This window comes from Mixophyes fleayi, chromosome 11 (genome assembly GCF_038048845.1).
Source record: "Mixophyes fleayi isolate aMixFle1 chromosome 11, aMixFle1.hap1, whole genome shotgun sequence".
Classification (NCBI taxonomy): domain Eukaryota; kingdom Metazoa; phylum Chordata; class Amphibia; order Anura; family Limnodynastidae; genus Mixophyes; species Mixophyes fleayi.
The window spans coordinates 33353953-33369708 of NC_134412.1; the positions used below are offsets into that span (position 1 = coordinate 33353953).

Below are 15756 nucleotides of genomic sequence, written 5' to 3' on the forward strand. Positions count from 1 at the left end.
TTTCACAGCTCTTAGGGTAGAGCTGCCAAATCTTATCTAGTTCCTTAGTATTGAAACGTAAGCTATTAGACCACAGAGCGACAAATATTGAAAACATAATTTTTTTGGTTGTGAACAATTGTTTGACTGCTGGAAGGAAACCTTGCAACAACAGGACATAACGACAAAGCAACAAATCTTATTTTCTAAATAGCATTTTTGGTCTATTTACCAAAGATGTAAAATCTGCTACACATTACAAATCAGACCTATGCGACGCCGGATGACCCTGCTTGACTACTTTTGACCCGGGGAGTCTGTTCTGGGCTTTTCACTGGATGGATTTGGATGACATTTAATATAAAAAACAAAAACGACACTGGGCAGCCACCTCCAGCTGTTAATTATTTTTAAAAGGTTGATAGTTACATCCAACTCATTGATAACTTAATAGCTTAAAGATTTAAAGTGATTTATGTTAAATAAAAACATGTTGGAGGAGGCTGCACATTTAAACAATCTATTCCACAAGCATCCCAATAAATTCTTGTCATGACACATAATGTAGCAGCTGTAGAAATGAAAGGACTCTGACTGTGCATACACTCACATTGCACTTCAAGCACAGTGCACAAACACGCCAGTGTCTTGATAAAGTGTCAGCAATAACACCAGAGTCCTAACCAATACATCACTAAATTCCAGGTCAATAATGCCCAGGCTGAAATAGTTTAAGACCTGAGGCAAAGTTGAATCCCCTCAGAACAAGCCAGTAGTGCTCTGTTCAGAGGGGAATATTACTATTATAATTTAGCTAGCTGAGGTACCTGGCATTGCCCGGGTTTAAATCTTCACGTTATTAAGTTATCAATGAGTTGGATGTAACTGTCGTCCTTTAAAAAATAATTAGCAGCTCTTCCAACACACCCATGAGGTGGCTGCCCTGTGTTGTTTTCATATTAAATATCATCTAAAATCCAACCAGTGGAAGCCCAGAACAGGCTCCCTGGGTCAAAGTTGTCAAGGAGGGTCATCCGGTGTTGCGTGGGTCCAATTTGTAATGTGTAGCAATTTTGGTAAATAGACCGCAAATGTAATTTAGAAAATAGGATTTGTTGCCTTGTCGTGTTGTCACAAGGTTTCCTTCCCGCAGTCAAACAATTGTTCATAACCAAAAAATGTTTTTAATATTTGTCACTCTGTGGCAGTGTCGCTAGTTTTTCGATACTAAATAACTATGTAAGATTTGGCAATTTTACATTGAGAGCTGTGGAAGATATTCGCCAACAAAGAAACAAACGAACATATAATTATAGTTTGCTAAGTGTTTTGTAATAATTACCATGGCAGCCACTGTCATTACATATGATATAGTGATCAGAAAGCTTATCGTAAAATAGTATAGAACTTGCTTTTAAAAATATTTTGGATTATACCTTTTTTAAGATTTTTATTTTATAGTAATTTTGATTCCTAATTTGTAATTCTCTATATGCAGTGTTGTGTTGTGTACTGGTGACATGCGCTTTTTACAAGCTTTGATCTTGAATGTTTAATAGTTTTTCTAGAGCCTACAGTCTGAATGAAGTAATAGAAAGATCTGACCTACACTTCTATATAATTTTGTTAATTAGCACTTCTGTTTTCTTACATAGGGACATTATTGGCCTTGACCATGCTGTATACAGCCTTGGGGACCGGGATCAGGTTAGGAAATTCATTAACCCGCACCATGGGGTCACTGTCTGCTAAAATGGCAGAGTACAGAAAAATGTGGAAACCCAGCGAGCCCAAGGATTGGACTGTACAGTATCAAGAGCGATATATTCCCTTTTCTAAGAGTCAGCTAGTGGAATATTTGGCTCAGGTAAGTGTAAGATTGCGGGATAACAAGTGTTATCCCAACTTTGCTGTCAGATTGCATATTATTTTCCTTCTACCATTATATTTGGGACTTTTCTGCACAATACTAGGTAATCCTTCAGCTATTTTAAAGCTATTTTCACTTTAAATGTTTTACTTAATCCCCTCCCTGCCAATACTGGTACCTTGGTGCAGTCAAATGTTAGGGCAGGAGAAAAATAATATGCAAAGTTGGGATAAGATGCATACGATGCATAGGTCATGGTGTCTGCACAGCAAGTGCCAATGGATAAAGAAACAGGGCTTGATTTTGAGTTGAAATTATGCTAATAATTGCGTATTGTAAATTGTACAAACTTACACTGAGCATGCTCGCAAACAGAACAGACACATGCCCCAATGCAGACTTGCATATATCTGGCACTTGTGCCTCCTCACAAAAATGCCACTCATGTAAACCTGCAGAAACACACACATAGGGCTAGATTTACTAAGAATCGTGTTTGGTGGCGGTTTGAAACCGCAACCCATCGCCGGCAGTTTAGTGGTTCAAACCGCCGCATTTACTATAGGGCTGCTTGAGGCTTCAATTTAAAATGACTGGCGATGTATGGCGGATTGAAAAAGCTAAACCGCTGGCAGTTTGAATTAAACTGCCATCAAAACCGCCATCGAAAAGACAGGACAGAACAGTTTTAATACCTGCTTCAGAATGGTTTGATAGCTTAAATGTGCTGTTTGAACTATTTTGCCATTCAGAACATAGAGAAAGCACCATTGACATTTAAATTATGTTCGCAATTATTATTTATTGATTAAGGGGCAAAATTAATTAAATATTCATTATATTAAGGGGATAAAATTATTTAATTATTATATTATTTGGACAATATGTCATGAAAAAATGTGCAACATAAATAATTATATCCACCATTAACAATCAGTTAATAATATTATATATTCACATTTTCTACATAATATAATGCTTTAATAGTGTCCCTTTAAAAAAAAAAAATTCTCTCATAAATTAATATTACATTTATTTTGGCCCTTTATCATAAATAATGATTTTCCAAATGATTAAAATATCAATGGTGCTTTCTCTTATGTTCTGAATGGCAAAATAGCTCAAACAGCAGCTGTTTGATCAATTTCGCCTATTGCAACCACCTCTTTCATTTTGGCTGTTTTGAGGCGGTTTTGAAAACCCCAGCTTAGTAAATCCGGCTGTGTGTGTGTTCATCATTGTTAAAATCGGGATTGCGGTTTGTAAAGTGGTGGTTTTGAAAAATGTCATTTCTGGCCGTTTTGACGGCGGTTTGGGCTTTAGTAAACCTGGCGGTTTCAAAACAGCCGGAAAACTAGCCGAAAAGCGGCGGTTTGAGCAAACCGCCCTTTAGTAAATGTAGCCCATAGACTTGTTAGAAGGCACATTCTTTGCACATACTAGAGGGCAGGTCTGAATACAAGCTGATGATGACTTGGTGTAAACCAGAAGAATATACTGCCCATGCAGTGCCGAACACATCGAGATGTGTAGAGATCTGCATATGGCCATAAATGTGCTTTATATTTTTTTTGACGTGCTCTATTTTGTAGTGTAAACAGCTTTGCATCAGGCCCATTGTGTTCACCAAAGGCACTATTTAGTCCTTTTCTAAGTGTATTTACAACATGTCTGAAACTACTTCAGCGTGATGCACTGCAAACATCTTAAAAGTGTAATTGTGTACAAGGCAACACTGACTTTTCAGCATTAAAAACTGTGTCTTTAATGGGAAAACTGGTAAATATGGATATTATCACTTTATGTGTCGAAATATCTGATGGCACACAATAGAATGATGAAATTGGTATCTGACAATCAAAACAGTTTGTGTACCATGCCTGGGTACCAAGTGGAGGAGAAATAGCTTTTTATAGGTCTCAACAATTTAGCGAAAGTTAAACTACACATAGTAGTTGGATAAGACAAATGTTGGTCCCTGATTGGAGAATATGTGTGATAGATATTACTACTACCTACTCTTTAAACCCTAATTGTTTTTGTGTGTGTGTTTTGAAAGCACCTCAGCATGAAGCAATACAGGCTTCAAAAACTGTCTATATATGTGGCTTTACAACCCAGACTCACTTTGCATTGTTTCAGGATTTGTGGAAATCTGTTCTTATAATGGTTTAATTACATTTGGAAAGCAAAAGGAAGCAAAGTGGCTTTGGTGGGCTGTGCGGGTACTAATTACCCGGGCCCGGCATGTCAGGGGGCCCGGCCCGGGCCCTTGCGCTGCTGATTTTTTTTAATTTTCAATTATTTTTTTTCAAAACGTTTTTTTTCCTTTTCTTTTTTTTTTTTTTGGCGGGGGGGGGGGGGGGCATCGGTCGTTGGTGGGGGGAGCAGGCTAGTTTAAAAAAAAACCAAAACATACTCACCTGATCGCGGAGCCGGCATCCCTCCTCTCTGCTGCTCTGTGCTCTATTCAGACTGTCTGAATGCTGGGTGTGATGTCATCATGTCATGCCCAGCATTCAGTCAGTCTGGAGCAATGGAGCACAGAGCAGCAGAGAAGACCAAGAGAGGAGAAAAGGTAAGTGAAGGGAGGAAAACGAGGGGGGCACAGAGGGGTTAAAAAACGGGGGGGGGGGGGGGGGCAGCATGTCGGAGGGGTTATAAAAGGGAAGCAGCATGACAAAGGGGTCAAAAAATGAGGGGGAGCACAGAGGGGTTAAAAAACGGGAAAGCAGCATGTCATAGGGGTTAAAAAATGAGGGGGAACACAAAGGGGTTAAAAAACGGGGGGGCAGCATGAGAGAGGGGTTAAAAAATGAGGGGGCACAAAGGGGTTAAAAAACGGGGGGGCAGCATGACAGAGGGGTTAAAAAATAAGGGGGGGCACAGAGGGGTTAAAAAACGGGGAAGCAGCATGTCAGAGGGGTTAAAAACGGGGAAGCAGCATGTCAGAGGGGTTAAAAAATTAGGGGGAGCACAGAGGGGTTAAAAAACGGGAAAGCAGCATGTCAAAGGGGTTAAAAACGGGGAAGCAGCATGTCAGAGGGGTTAAAAACGGGGAAGCAGCATGTCAGAGGGGTTAAAAAATGAGGGGGAGCACAGAGGGGTTAAAAAACGGGAAAGCAGCATGTCAGAGGGGTTAAAAAATGAGTGGGGGCACAGAGGGGTTAAAAAATGGGAAAGCAGCATGTCAGAGGGGTTAAAAAATGAGTGGGGGCACAGAGGGGTTAAAAAATGGGAAAGCAGCATGTCAGAGGGGTTAAAAATTGAGGGGGAGCACAGAGGGGTTAAAAAATGGGAAAGCAGCATGTCAGAGGGGTTAAAAACGGGGGGGGGGGGCAGCATGACAGAGGGGGTGAAAAAATGAGAGGGGCACAGATGGGTTAAAAAACGGGGCAGTATGGCACAGTGGGGTTAATAAACAGGGGTCAGCATGGCACAGTGGGGTTAAAAAATGGTGGGCAGCATGGCACAGTGGGGTTACAAAGGGGGGGGAGGCATGGCACAGTGGGATTGAAAAAGGGGGGGAGCAGCATAGTATAGTCTGATGAAGGGGAGCCAGATGAAGGGGGCAAAAACAGCATGGAGGGCACAGTGTGATCATAAGGCATGGCGATGATGAAGGGGCACATTATTGTAATATTGGAGCTGGAGGAAGGCCTAATTATTAATCGTGGATGGTATTGATTTAACGCCAGGGTTGTTTGGAATTATCTAAATGTAGCTATTTTTTTCCAAATAGGGCCCCCAGCATTCCAGGATCCAGACAAGCCGCAACTAAAGAAACATGCAGCAACAGGTGGTGAAAGTGAGAAGAACAGGTAGGAGAGAGCAGGACAGTATGTGAAATGTTGTGATTCTAGTAGGGACAATGTCAATTTTTGGTGAGTGTTGTGCCCAATGTAAGGTGGAGGCCAAGACTGAACTCTTTGTGTACACACTGCATTTTTTTTATACTACATTTTGGTGCTAGATGTCCTGAAAGTCAGGAGTGCTTGGACATATGTGATGCTCTGGCGAATAGAGAGCCTAGTGATTTTGATGTGTTAGCAACGCCCCAATGTCGCATTTGCCACGCCACCAAATGCATGACCACACCTCTGAGGCGGCGCCAAATTTTTTACCATGCTCAACTATGAGGGGGGGCCCTCATAAATTTATTGTACCGGGGCCCTGAATTCCTCTTGGCAGCCCTGGTTCTAATTGGAAATCTCCCCACACATATCTGAAAACATCATTTTATAGTCATTCTGAGTACAAATATTGAACTCCGAATGACAAAGCCATTAATGAACAGTGACTCTTCTTTTACTTTCCCAAGTAGACAGTTGCTGATTGCTCTTTCTCTTGGGTAAAACCATCTGAAATGGTACTGAAAATATGGCCAGAAGCATTTGTCATATTTCAGATTTACCTCTTGGTGTAACTCATTACCGCTGCACTCATTAATTGATAGCGATATCCTGCCTTGCAGCAAACCGTTTTTCCCCACATGCAGGTTAAAGGGCAAAGTAAGCTGGCTGTACTGTAAAGTATCTGAGGGCTTTTCTTATATATAATTTTACAGACAGATTTGTGTCTCTTTCTATTCTTTAATGATGATCTGTGATCAATTGCTCACAGAATGCTAGTTCTTCTGCAGTAATTCACAAATTTGTTTTTGAAGAACGTTCATCCAGTTCTACTTCTCGACTTATTACAAATTAAAGGTAATCATTAAGAAGAAAAAAAAGTATTTAAAATAGAAAAAAATAATTTTGAAAACATTGTAATTATTCCCATTGGTAACAGCTGCCAGATTAATTTATTACGAATTGCAAGTGCTGTAGGCTAATATTACATTAAGACCTTATTTTACCACTCAGTATTTCAATAATAATCAATGACCTACAGCATCATAACTCAATTAATAACAGGCCTACACGTGCATTATATTAGATTTTGAATGTAAATTCAGTTTTGTTTCTTCATATATTTTCATCTGAAAAATACAGATATTGCACATCACAACTAAAATATATATAATGTATGATTTGTCCAGTGAATGAATGGTTAAGGGAATTTTCTTGTTTAAGAGGATGGTGTATGGAGAAGACATAACATAAAAACTATTTTGAGACCTTTACCATCATCATTACTATGTCTACTTTTAAAATAATCCTTTGGATTAATGGATTAATTTTTGCAGATGTAATGACAAATGGTGGATGATATATATATTTTCTTCTTGTACAATTTTTGTTTATTATTTTTTTTTTTTTTTGCATTGTCCTGCTTAGGCCAATGCAGGTGGTCATTCCATACACTCACTGGTGTTTTATTTGCACACACTTTCTTTTTGGTGTGTGGAGGATTGCCTCAGGCAAATTGCTTTACACATAGAGTAGGCCTGCTGCACTGTCTTGACTGTCATTCTCCACAACATTGAGACTGAGAGTACTTTGAGCAGTTGAGGTACTTGGTTAAGGTTCCTAGGGGCAGGGGAGGGCTGGCAAATCTTAGCCTGGGGGGCAAGACTCAACTCAGCAGCCTATTTTAAAGGAACAAAATGCAGGTGGCCCAGTGACCCAGGACAGGGTTGTCCACTATGAGACAGACCTGGGGGGCAGATGCCCCCTGCCCCCCAGCCCAGCCTGCCCCTGCCTAGGGGGGGGTTTCTGGCTGATGTCTGACCTTCTCAGTTTGTTCTTGCTGTTTGCACTTATCACTTAGCTAATCAAAGTACATGCCTAGCATCTCAGTAGAAACTGATGCATCAGTGTATGCGTTTCTAAACCTTTTATACTATAAATGATCCAGGCTCATTTACCTTTCTATCATTTTCAGTGCTCCATCATAACCTAAACAAGGAATGAGCCCAGAGACCTCTTATACATTCTTGTCCTCAAATAGTTCACAATACCTTTGTGAGATGCAGTTTGATAAGTCAACTGCTTCCATGTTGAATGGAAACGGTCCACATGCCTTGAAGCCATTCCGGATTGTTTCAGGGGAGGTTATTTCTTTTTTTGCAACAGCAGGTCTTGATTTTAGAAATAGTGACACCCATATATCACTTGGGTGGTTATCAGTAATTTTTTATTTTTTTTTCTATTTGCAAGTTTTAAAATTCCATGTACTGCATATTTTACTTCATTAGGGTGCTTTATTATTTTTTTTATTTATTTTTACAGACCAAAGGGGGTATCTTCTAACTGGATGGGAGCTGATCATATTAATCTTAATTAACTCATGTGGCTCCCTCTTCTGCAGATACACCATGTTGTTTAGCCTCCTAGACAGTGGCATTAAATAATACAACTTGGACAGTGTATCCATCCCCTTTAGGGAACACCTTAAAAATCAACCTAATTATTTTGCATTTAAAGGGGCTATAACCTTCTGATTTCTTTTAGCATAATTTTGTCCAGCACAGGAGATTAATTACGTGGGAAAATGATTTAATATTGTCTTTCTTCCTCATCCTTTCAGCCTCCCCACCACTATAATTTCCATTACCAACACTGGTCTCAATGACCTTGCTAGACCTCACTGATTCCTCTTCACCTTTTGAGAGCATTCATTAATAAAACAGAGACAAAATCAAGCAAAATATATTTTCCAATACATTTATTAAATTTATCACAAGTAAACTGTCACTTTTTTAAATCTGCATTATAAGAAAGGAAACTTATGAATCACGATTGACCTATAGCTCTTATAATAAAAAATTATATTTAGAATATGAGAAACAAAATGGAGGAAGTCTTGTGAATCGGTGTCATCCTTCAGCACTCGGGAGAAGGAAAAACCTCCTGTGGAGGAAACCACTCTTCCCTCTAGGCATTAAGAGGCTGACCACTGCATAATATTAATCAAATATGAACATGGTAGATTAAAATGTACATAACACCATACTGATATCTAAAGACAGTTTGGCTGATGCAATTGGTATAGCATGTGTCTCCATCTTCTGACACTACTCAATACACATTCCTCACATAGCTGCGCAGTTTGTTGAAGAGGATGGTCATTCCCTTTTAAGAATCCCTGGATCGCTATGGTATTGCATTAGTAGCACTGTCCTGCCAGAACCTCAAATGGTAGAAACAAACAAGCTCAAGGTCATATTTTAGGGTAGTCAAGCTCCAAGTCTGCAGACACATCCAAGTGAGACACCCTTGTTTTTTGAAGAGATACTGACCTTATGCGGTTTCTTTCAGTCTGTTGGCTGTATGTGTGTGAGGTAAAGATCACTGTGGAAGAGATGTGTATTGAGTATCTAAATGGCAGCAATGATAGTACTATGTCACTGTATGAGAGAGACTGCAACAGCCAAACACTGATATAAGCAGTTATGATTATGACATCAAATAAAGAACCTCATGTTTTCCATTCCTAAAAGGAGAAGTGCACAAGTCAAAAGAATCTGTAGTGATGCTTATATATCTCCATCACTGCTGCTTCATACACAAGACATTTATTTCACATCTGTGATTTTACCATCTACTCATTCACAAGTTATCTTTTTCTTGTATCCAATTTTAGTCAGTCCCTATTGCTCTTTTCAACAGACAATTAATCTGCTGTCTCTGTCCACTTTCCATACTTCGAATACTACTAATTGGGTAGAAATCAAGCAGGGGAGTCCAGTAATTTAAATAACCCATAAAAATATTGTTTCATGATGTTAGTACATTGAATTGATACTGATAGCAAGACCAAGAATAGTTATTTCAGCTTATATATATATATATATATATATATATATATATATATATAATTTCTATGGCAGGGTTTCCTTGGTAGTCCTTGGCTATATACAACTTTTTATCAACTAACCCTATATTTCTTGTTACTGTGCATCATCAACCGTCCTATTAAAGGAATAAAAACACTGTTTATGACACTACCCTACCTTAAAAGTGTTAGGATAGTTTGAATGAAGCATCACATTGGCCATAAAACCGAACACCACATTCTTTACCTTCACCCTTCGGCTCTGCATAGCAACCATGAAAATTGTTGGCCATTTATCAAGTGGGTTTTCAATATTTACCTGCATGGACAATGGATGAGAGCTTGAAAGAATCTCCTAAAGGATCAATGTGAAGAAAAGTTGAGAAGAGAAACACCCTTTTTCATAAGTGAAGATATACAGGAAAGGAGGTACATGGTTTTTGTTATTATTATAAATACAGTGGTTAAAGTGGGCTAGTATATGGTGGTATACCATACCGCCACTTCTACTGCCTTCAGTGTAAAACTCTATTCATTCACATTTTAGATATCACCACTTCTACATTTTCACTCCAACCACTGAGTGTGTGTATATATAAAATGTTATTTTCTTTATACCACAAAGGAGAGTGCATACATCGTAGTAGATCATAAAATTCAGATAGGATATTCTGAGTAATAGGTATACTTAGATTCATGGATAAGCAGGCTTATCTGAAATTGCTGTATTAGGCTAGGTACACGTTACAGGAAAATTGTAACAAAAATCCCAATCAGCAAGCTGATACAGTGTGTACACATGAAAACGATTACCTTCAGATCTATGCTCTTCATCTGTCATAACCATCGGCTGCAAGTGACAGCTGTCCTGGGTCTTCTCTCTTATATTGTACAGGTCTGTAGTGACCCCTAAAACTCATCCCACCGCTACCCAGTCACTGTGGAAGGTCATTGCTCTCCGGCAGATGCATGGTTAATATATTGGGGGTAGGGTAGTGCTCCTGAGCAGCTCGGTCACTGATTGTTTGAAGGACATTATGTGAGGGGGACGCACAACGATTCCTCGTTGCAGGGTGGTACATTTCTGAAATCCTCTCCACAGGATGAATGTGCAGTAACAATCTGGCAAAATAAACTTTTTTTGTTTTGAATGCGATGCAGGAACCCTCGCAGCCTCTGGACACCAGCTGTCAGACGTGAAGTAAATAGCTAAATTGTCGTTCAAATTCTGCAGAGTGCCTACACACTGCAGAATTGAAACAACATTGTTCCATTGTCGAAAAAGATTTTCAAGTCCATTTATTTTTATTTTTTTTTAAATATATTTTTATTCAGATTTTTGTCAAAAATAAACGGTACAGTATTTGTTATGCTCAAACAATTCATAACAATATTAACAACAAGAGTTTGCAAAACAGTTAAGGCATAGAACTCGGAGCCACCACAAACGTAATGGTCCGCAGGATTAGTAATATGCAGATAAACGAGAGTCAAAACAGATATGGTTATGAGATATCCGGAGTACCATGAGGGGAAACTGGAGAGGGGGAAAGGGAGAGGAAATAGTGGAAGAGGAACCTAGAGGGGAGACAGTTTGGGGGGGGAGGAGGGAATGTTAGTAAGGGGAAGACCAAAGAAGAAGGAGGAGGGGGAGGCAGAACCTAGCAAGACTTAGCGCAGACAATTACCAAGGTAACGTTGTTTTCATTCTTTAACAAGGGGAAGGTGTAGCAGAGAAGTAATCTTGCCACCTGTGCCATGTGGAGAGAAATTTGTAAGGACGATCATTAACTACATTAGTCATGTGCTCTAGGTATTTGCCAAACACTTTGAATTAGTTCCAAAACAGAAGGGCTCTCCGATTGTTTCCATTTCTTGGCTATTAAGCATCTGCGGTCAGGATATGGCCCGGGAGTAACCACATAATTTTGTGGGTGTCAGGGGGTAGTTGAGGGAGGAGAAAGTATGAAAGATGGAATGGAGATCTTAGATTAGACACTTTATAAATAAGGTCAGCTACCTCCTTCCAGAAGGGGATGATTTTCGGACAGCTCCACCAGATGTGGGACAGGGAGCCACGCTGGCCACAGTTGCGCCAGCAGAGGTTCGAAGATGCCGGATAGATTGTTTTCAGTCTGGATGGGACTAAATACCACCGGAACAATAGTTTGTAGGAGTTTTCTTTTATATTTGTACAGATGGAGGATTTGGCGACTGCCTCGCGGATCTCAGTCCATTCCTCAGGATCCAGAGACTCAGCCATCTCCTCCTCCCAGCGGAGCTCATGAGTCTCCTTGTCAGGCAGATTATGATTCAATAGTAGAGAATAGAAGGTAGATATCAAGCCTTTTAGAAGACGATTTGTTTTTACAGAAGGTTTCTAGGGGGGAGCGATTGTGAGGAGCACGAGGGTCTATTAAGGAGGAGAAAATGTGACGAATTTGAAGCTATTGATAAAACACGGAGGACGAGAGATGGAAACGCTTACGAAGATCAGCAAAGGTCGGAAAAAAAAACATTGGGACAATATCGGAAAGAAACAAAATATTCTGTTTTGTCCATTGGGAGAAAGATTTCGGGTTGACCCCTGGAGGGAAAGAGGGGTTATGCCATAGAGGGAACATCCACTTGGGGTTAGACAAGAGTTTAAAAGTGCGGGTGCTATATCTCCAAATTTCAATAGAGAAACAAACTGTAGGGGGAGGGAGAGCAGGGGAGGAAGGTCCTTATGGTCTAGCCAGAACAATATACTGGGAGATAGCATCTGGAGGAGGTCAGCCTCTGTGTCGACCCAAAGCCTAGTTTGGGGGGGAGAATGAGAAAGAACGGCTTGGGTGAGGTGTGACGCCAGGTAGTATTTATGGAGGCACGGTAGCCCCAAACCACCATTCCGGGCGTGACGAAAGAGAACTTTGAGACGAACTCTAGGACGACGGCCGGACCATATAAATTGTGAGATGCTTGCCTGGAGATCTTTCAGAAAGAGTGATGGGACGCGTACAGGGAGAGTCTGGAAAAGGTAAAGAATCCTTGGTAGAATATTCATCTTAACTGAAGCCACTCTACCAATCCAAGAAATATACCTTGGGGACCAGGACTTAAGATCAGGCTTCAGGGCGGCTACTAGTGGGGGAAAGTTGGCCAAAAATAGACGATCATATGTTTTGGTGAGATTGACACCTAGGTATTTAATGTGATGGGGTTGCCAGTGAAATTTGAAGGTGGCTTGCAAGTGAGTTTGGGTGTTCGGATGGAGATTAAGGGCTAAGGCTTCAGTCTTATCGGAGTTGATTTTAAAGTTTGAAAGGAGACCATACTCGTTAATTTCAGCAAAAACAGGCGGGACAGAGACACGAGGGTTTGTAAGGGTTAGAAGGACGTCGTCTGCGTACAGGGCTAGTTTCGCCGATCTTAAACCTGTGGAAATACCAGATATATTAGAGTTGAAGCGAATCCTGGAGGCCAGAGGTTCCATCATTAGGGCAAAGAGGAGGGGAGAGAGGGGGCATCCCTGTCTGGTACCATTCCGAATTGAGAAAGCCGCAGAAGCACATCCGTTAGCCAGGACCGTTACTGAGGGGTTGAAGTAGAGAGAGGCAATTCCATTGAGGAAGGGACCTTGAATGTTTGATGCTTTGAGGCCATGAAACCCGGTCAAAGGCTTTTTCAGCGTCAAGCGCGAGCACCAGAGCCGGGGTTTTAAGCTTATTTGAAGCATGGATTAAGTTGATGACTTTCCTTGTGTTATCGGCTGCCTGGCGGTTGGGAATGAAACCCACCTGGTCAGGGTGGACCAAGGAGGGAATCACACCGGCCAAGTGGTTTGCTAAAATCTTGGCGTAGAGTTTCAAATCAGTATTTAGAACTGATATTGGGCGATACCTTGCACACAGGCTAGGATCCTTACCCTCCTTCGGGATCACCACTATATTGGCTCTGGTGGTGGCGCTATCAAACTTTTGGCCCTTGAGGATCGAGTTAAAAAGATCTAGGAGCATTGGTGAAAGGACAGGGAGCAACTTTTTGTAATATATGGCCGTGAGACCATCCGAGCCCGGGGCGGAGGTATTGCTCAGAGATTTGACCGTAAGTTTCAATTCGTCAGCAGATATATCCTAAGTGAGGTAGATTGCGATACGCTTAGCGCTGGTAGACCACAAGTATTTAAGAATGTTTTAATACGAAATCTGAGGTCTCTAGGGGGGGGAGCGTCAGATTAAAGGTCGTACAGTTTGGAGTAAAATTCCTGGAACCGGTTAGCTATTTTTTGTGGATCAAATTGCTTACAGGAGGAGCCGTCTAGAATATGAATAATTCTGTTGCGGGTCCGTGTGGTACGTAAACTACGAGCCAAGAGGGCGTCGGCTTTATTTCCTTTCTCGTAGAATCTTTGGCGGAGCCATTTCAGGGTGTTGGCTGCTTTAGTGGACAAAAGTTGCTGTAACTGAGCTTTTACAGCCAGGATTTTGAGATAAGTTTTGCGTTTTGGGTAGCGTTGATGCTTCTTGGTGAGGGAGAGAAGCTCTGATTCAAAATCTTGAATCCGAGCTAAATGAACTTTTTTCTGGGCTGATGACATGCTAATTAAGAGGCCTCGGATAGTGGTTTTATGAGCCTCCCATACAACAGAGTGCGAGATATCCGGGGAGAAGTTGAAGTTCTTGAACTCCTCGATTGACTGTGACACTTTCTGTAAGTTTTCCGGTTTGGTGACAAGGGTGTCATGCATGCGCCAGGACTGGTGAGGGCGTACTGCGGAAAGGATATCGACATTAAGAGAGACCGCCGCGTGATCTGACCAGGTAACTGGAATTATATCCGAAGAGCGCAGGGAGGAGGTGGAAGATTTATCTATGAAAATCATGTCAATGCGTGTATGGACGTTGTGAGGGACGGAGAAATGTGTGTATGCGCGAGCAGAAGAGTTCAAGACCCGCCAAGAGTCATAGAGATCATACAGCTTTATTAGGGAGCAGAGATGACGATAGTCTCTAGAGGTCCGCAAGGAGGAGGGTGACGGAGGAGAGCGGTCTAGCTTTGAATCCAACGTGACATTGAAGTCTCCACCCAGAAAGACGTGTCCCTTAGCTGACTGAAAAAGTTTAGCGAAGAAATCTGAAAAGAAGGATCCCTGTCCCACATTAGGAGCATAGAGAGTCGCTATGGTTATGGACGTTTGGGAAATAGATCCAATCAGTATTGTATATCTGCCTTGGTCATCTGTTATTGTAGAATGTACAGTTAATGGAACTGACTGATGGACTAGGATAGCAGTACCGCTAGTTTTGCGAGGGGAGGTGGTATAAAATGCGTGCGGAAAGGTTCTATTTGTAAGGCTTGGGTGCGAGTGTGTGAAATGTGTTTCCTGCTAGAGGACTATGTGAGCCTTCAGGCGTTTTAATTCTTGGAGCGCCATGGTGCATTTCTGTGGTTCATTGAGACCGTTAACATTTAAAGATATCTTGATAGTCATGGTGGGTGTAGAGAAGGAAAGCTTAATGAGGCAAGTCTGCAAGCTAGGCAAAGAGGGGGAATCAGAAGAGATGTTAGTATGAAGGGGGAGGAAGAGGAAGGGAAGGGACCGGAGAAGGGGGTCCCAGACTCCGGTTTAAGCCTATGTGGAAGACACATCCTGTGTGTCAATGGGGTTCATGGGGGTCGTGACTGGCAATCCAAGTGACAGTCAAGGACCAGAACAAGCTAACAAAATTGTCAAGTTAGAAGGGGGGAAAGTATGGTGAACCTTGGGGAAGGGATCGTGATCTGAGGGGGCATTTTGGGGATGATGCCATGTCCAAGGGGAGGCCCAAGACCTATATCCCGAAACTCCATACGGACAATGGCATATCATTTGAAATGGCATAAAATCATGTCTAATATAATAAAGTGAAGTATGGGGGGGACATCCAGAGAAGCGGGCAACATCGCAAAAGTGGATTAACGACTATATACAATTGGGGAGGGTCTCTCGTCAGGTCAGGAAGAGATTAAATGTGTGCGTTTTAGAGGTTCAGGGTTTGTATAGGGGAAGATCTGAGAATCGAGTGGACACAGCAACAGTAACATGTTTTAAATCAACAGCGTCCAAGAGGACTAACAACATCTCTAGAATAGCGGACATATCTAAAGGCAGTTATTGGTTAACAATAACCTATCTAGGATACCCTTGTCAGAATAGTGTAACTTAG

The 15756-nt window shown here is 41.3% G+C and overlaps 1 protein-coding gene across 2 annotated transcripts in view; it reads left to right on the forward strand.

The window, feature by feature from the left end:
- TMEM143 (transmembrane protein 143) overlaps window positions 1–15756 on the forward strand; it is a 38128-nt gene that overhangs the window by 8734 nt on the left and 13638 nt on the right. For both annotated transcript variants that reach the window (XM_075191098.1, XM_075191099.1), the window contains exon 2: window positions 1635–1846. In XM_075191098.1, the coding sequence (XP_075047199.1) occupies window positions 1655–1846 (192 nt within the window). In that variant the 5' untranslated portion in view covers window positions 1635–1654. The remainder of the gene's footprint in view (window positions 1–1634; window positions 1847–15756) is intronic.